This window comes from Cyprinodon variegatus, unplaced genomic scaffold, assembly GCF_000732505.1.
Source record: "Cyprinodon variegatus isolate N-32 unplaced genomic scaffold, C_variegatus-1.0 Scaffold533, whole genome shotgun sequence".
NCBI lineage: Eukaryota > Metazoa > Chordata > Actinopteri > Cyprinodontiformes > Cyprinodontidae > Cyprinodon > Cyprinodon variegatus.
In genome coordinates this window covers 577875-581789 of record NW_015150986.1, presented here as the reverse complement: position 1 = coordinate 581789, position 3915 = coordinate 577875, and the positions used below count along the sequence as shown (strand labels likewise).

Sequence of the window (3915 nt, the reverse complement as noted above, 5' to 3'; positions counted from 1 at the left end):
GGGCCGGATCCGGCCCGCGGGCCCTAGTTATGGGACCACTGCTTTAAGACCTGCCAACAATTTTTTTATAGGACTGAGGTCTTTATAACAGCTGCTGCAAAACATTAGATCTGTTTGTCATTTGGAGACATGCTAATGGTCTTTTATCCAATTGGAAGAGCCATTAAGCTAAGCTTGAACTTTCTTGCTGATATCTGAAGATATCACCTCAGCTTTTCGGTATCATGTTCGGTTTTCATCATGCCATCTGTTTTTTGAAGTGTAGATACATGTATGTAAACAATCCACAGTCTTAAACATCAAAATTGGCTCATGTATTCCTTCTAAGGTAAAATTTGATTCCAATTGTTTTTTTTTAAATGTAGAATATTGAGAACCAGGTTTAAATTCAACATTAACAGTTATTTGTCAGTGACTGTAGCAGCACATCAACAGAGTTGTTTTTAATGAATACAGAGGAAGGTGGTGGCTATATGGCATCAACCCAATAAAACAGAAATATTATCTAAAACGATTGATCAAAATGAAAAAAAAAACAGGATTTTAAAGCCCCTTATTTACCTTGGCAGGCAGAGAGGAACATGTTGCCCTCCTCGCTGAACACTCCGCAAAAGGCTTTCTGTATGTATTTATCCTTATGAGACACATAGTTTGGCAGGAAACTGTAAAGAAGAACCAAAGAGAGCAAACCTCTGTATTGGGTGCATAAAAATATCAAATGGAACTGAATTTATTTCTAATTGATTCTTATTGTCTTTCCTTTGCAGCAATTTCTTCAAAAAAACAGAAAAAGGGATTTGTACTCACTGTGTGCGGATACGACTGCACTCCCCATGAGAAAAACTGGAACCTCTACATCTGCCTTGTTCTCTCTGGGCAGAAAACAATGAACATTTAAAAAAATTACCCCCCCGTTCAAAACACTGCCCTAACTGGACTCCCTGTATTTCAAGGAGCGGTCCTGTTAAAAACCGGGCCGTCTTAGGCATTAGTTGGAGCTAATTGCAAATGATTCAGATGCCGTCTGCTCAGAGTTTTTATTGGGTCTCACCTCTGTGAGCATGTGGGTGAAACTGTGTCGCGTTTTCAAGGACGATGAGGCTGTAGCCAGGAGGACCTGCGTTCGGATCTCACTGCGGTCCACTTCTTGTGTGTCAGGCTGGGTGTCCACTGGAAAAAATAGCAAGACAATAGCTTTAAATAAAAAGTTAAATCTGTGTATCTGTAAGGAGAAGCTGCTACTTTTTTTTATAACACAACTCAGTGAACCTATTTTCATAATAAACAGGCAGAGTTGGCAGGAGGTTACCTGGCGGGTTGTAGCGGTCGCCCAGACGTCCATCCCAGGCTCCGTCGCTGTCATCATCAGAGTCAGAGTATGACTGGACCAGCTGCAGCCCAGTAGCTTCATGGCCATGGACCACTCTGACCTGGCCCCTGCTCCAGCAAAAGCATCAACAATTAGCATCCATGGGAGACGATGCAATAAAGCTACGCTACTGCAACAAAACAGGACTTAAAAAAAAAAAAAATGAAATACCGCTTCCAAAAAGTATACGTAGTCCCAGAGAACATGGCTCATACACTGAAAATGATATGGTTCTTACCAAGATAAAATATATAAATACATATATTTTAAAACTTTTAGACAATTTATATTGTTTTAAGACATACTTTCTCATTTTAAGTGTTCAAAAAGCTTATTTCTACATTTAAAAAGCTTAAGTAAACTGATCTTTCTGCAAGGAAAGATCATTGCACTTGTCTTGAGTAGCTTTTCCCTGGGATTTTATTATTATTTCTTGATTTTAGACATGCTATTTTTGCAGTGTACGTTTTTCTTTTGGGGGACGCCTTTAGCTAAAGTGAAGAATCAGCAGCTCAGTAATTAGATCAATGCAAAAGGTCAGATTTAGTCATTTACATTTTTCAAAAATCACTCTTAAAGGTTTTAATGTGACAATACATCCACAACCTTTATATACGATTGGGCAGATTTAATGCACCAGGCCAAAGCAAGGTGATGTGGTTATTATTATATAATATTTTTGCAGAGGGCTGCTTAAAATGCAGTATTATTTGCAATTATACATTAATTGCGACGAGTTCATATCCTGCGTGCAACGTAATATTCAGTGAGTTGTAAAGTTCAACCAAGATCAGAAACATGTAACAACGCCAAAAAGTCTAAAGGTCAGAGAGATTCCTGGAAGCACACAGAAAAAAGAGGAGCGAACCAAGTGTTGATTTATAACAACTGATATCTTCCTTGTTTATTCATTTATAGTTATAGCCTGACTTTGTAATGTTTCACATTTGGATGAGAACAGATTATAAAAAACAGTTTAGAAATTGTAGCATAACTGTTTTCAGCACTGAAAGGTTTATTTCCTCCTTTGTAGACTTTCTATCTAAAACCAGGGATCTGCGGGGCCATAAGGGGCCCTTCCTCAGTGGCTATTAGCAGTGACAAAAAAATAACAGAGAACCAGCGAGTGGTTTTTGATGTATTATAATAACAAATACAAGTTTTAGAAGCTTCAGCAAATGTTTTCAAAGACTATTTAAATCAGATTAAGACTTCAACTTTTAATCTTTCAATTTTAATCCACATGAGGACAAAGAATCACTGAAATAAAACTTTAAATAAAATAATTTTTTCCCCTTCAGCTGACCTCCTTCATACCTAAAAAATGAAGCATACATTTGATAAATTTAGCCAAAGGTTTCTTTTTATCTGCAGTCAGAATTAAGGAAAATACATATCACAGATGCATTACGATGTTGAAACTTAATCATACCCAGAAAAAATATTCAATACTCGATACTATTTTCGATACCGCAGGAATACAAAAAAAAAGCCAAATAATTAAAGCCGTAAAAACATATTAATTAACATAAAAATGACCTTTTTCAATCTCACCATGGAACATGCTCGCAACAGATTGAGAGATTCTATTAGTTGGTAAAAGTTAATAATAATACGTTTTATTTAAATTGCCGTTCAAGAAACCCGAGGAAACTGTACATATAGAGTAAAAAAAAGGGGGAAAAACACAAATAGTCCGAATGCATTCGAAATACATGAATAAAAACAAAAATAAAAAAATATATAAAAAAGTATTAAGTTGTGTGATACATTATTCTTTTAATAATCAAATAATCCAGAAATATCATCCATATTCAGTATCAATACTATAGAGAATTATAATTTTATCCGGACACAGCGTTTTATTAACCCTAAGATACTATTCTAGATGTGAGAGGTCTGTTCTCTATGCCTCATGCATGTGAAAACCGCAGCATTTCTAATTTAATTTTTACATCAAATCTAGAGTTTCAGGTGACCTGTCGGCCTAACTAAACTGACCTATTTAATATTATACGCACTATAAAATAACTATCTTAGTGTACTGCTGTGAGGTAAACAGTTATTCAAAAGACCAATAACTGACTGAGTGAGTCTGAATGCATTCGAAATACATGGATAAAAATAAAACCAAAAAAATATATAAAAATGTATTAAAGAGCCAATGAAAGATTAAATAAATATAAAAAATAACCCATCCATCCATCCATCCATTATCTTACACGCTTGTCCCAATTGGGGTCGCGAGGGGTGGTCTTTTGAATAACCTGGAATAACAACCATTCACACACACACTCACACCTAAGGACAATTTAGAGAAGCCAATTAACCTAACAGTCATGTTTTTGGACCGTGGGAGGAAGCCGGAGTACCCGGAGAGAACCCACGCATGCCCAGGGAGAACATGCAAACCATGCAGAAAGACCCTGGGCCAGGAATTGAACCCAGAACCTTCTTGCTGCAAGGCAGCAGTGCTAACCACTGCGCCACTGAGCAGTTTTAAAAAAATAACCCAACAATTTGAAATCATCTTTAAGTTCTTTGAT

At 36.5% G+C, this 3915-nt stretch overlaps 1 protein-coding gene across 2 annotated transcripts in view; it reads right to left on the bottom strand.

The window, feature by feature from the left end:
- dcaf11 (DDB1 and CUL4 associated factor 11) overlaps nt 1-3915 on the bottom strand; it is an 18398-nt gene that overhangs the window by 12992 nt on the left and 1491 nt on the right. For both annotated transcript variants that reach the window (XM_015391263.1, XM_015391262.1), the window contains exons 3-6: nt 1310-1437; nt 1052-1170; nt 808-872; nt 562-662 (exon numbers count right to left, since the gene is read on the bottom strand). In XM_015391263.1, coding sequence (XP_015246749.1) covers nt 562-662; nt 808-872; nt 1052-1170; nt 1310-1437 — 413 coding nt within the window. The remainder of the gene's footprint in view (nt 1-561; nt 663-807; nt 873-1051; nt 1171-1309; nt 1438-3915) is intronic.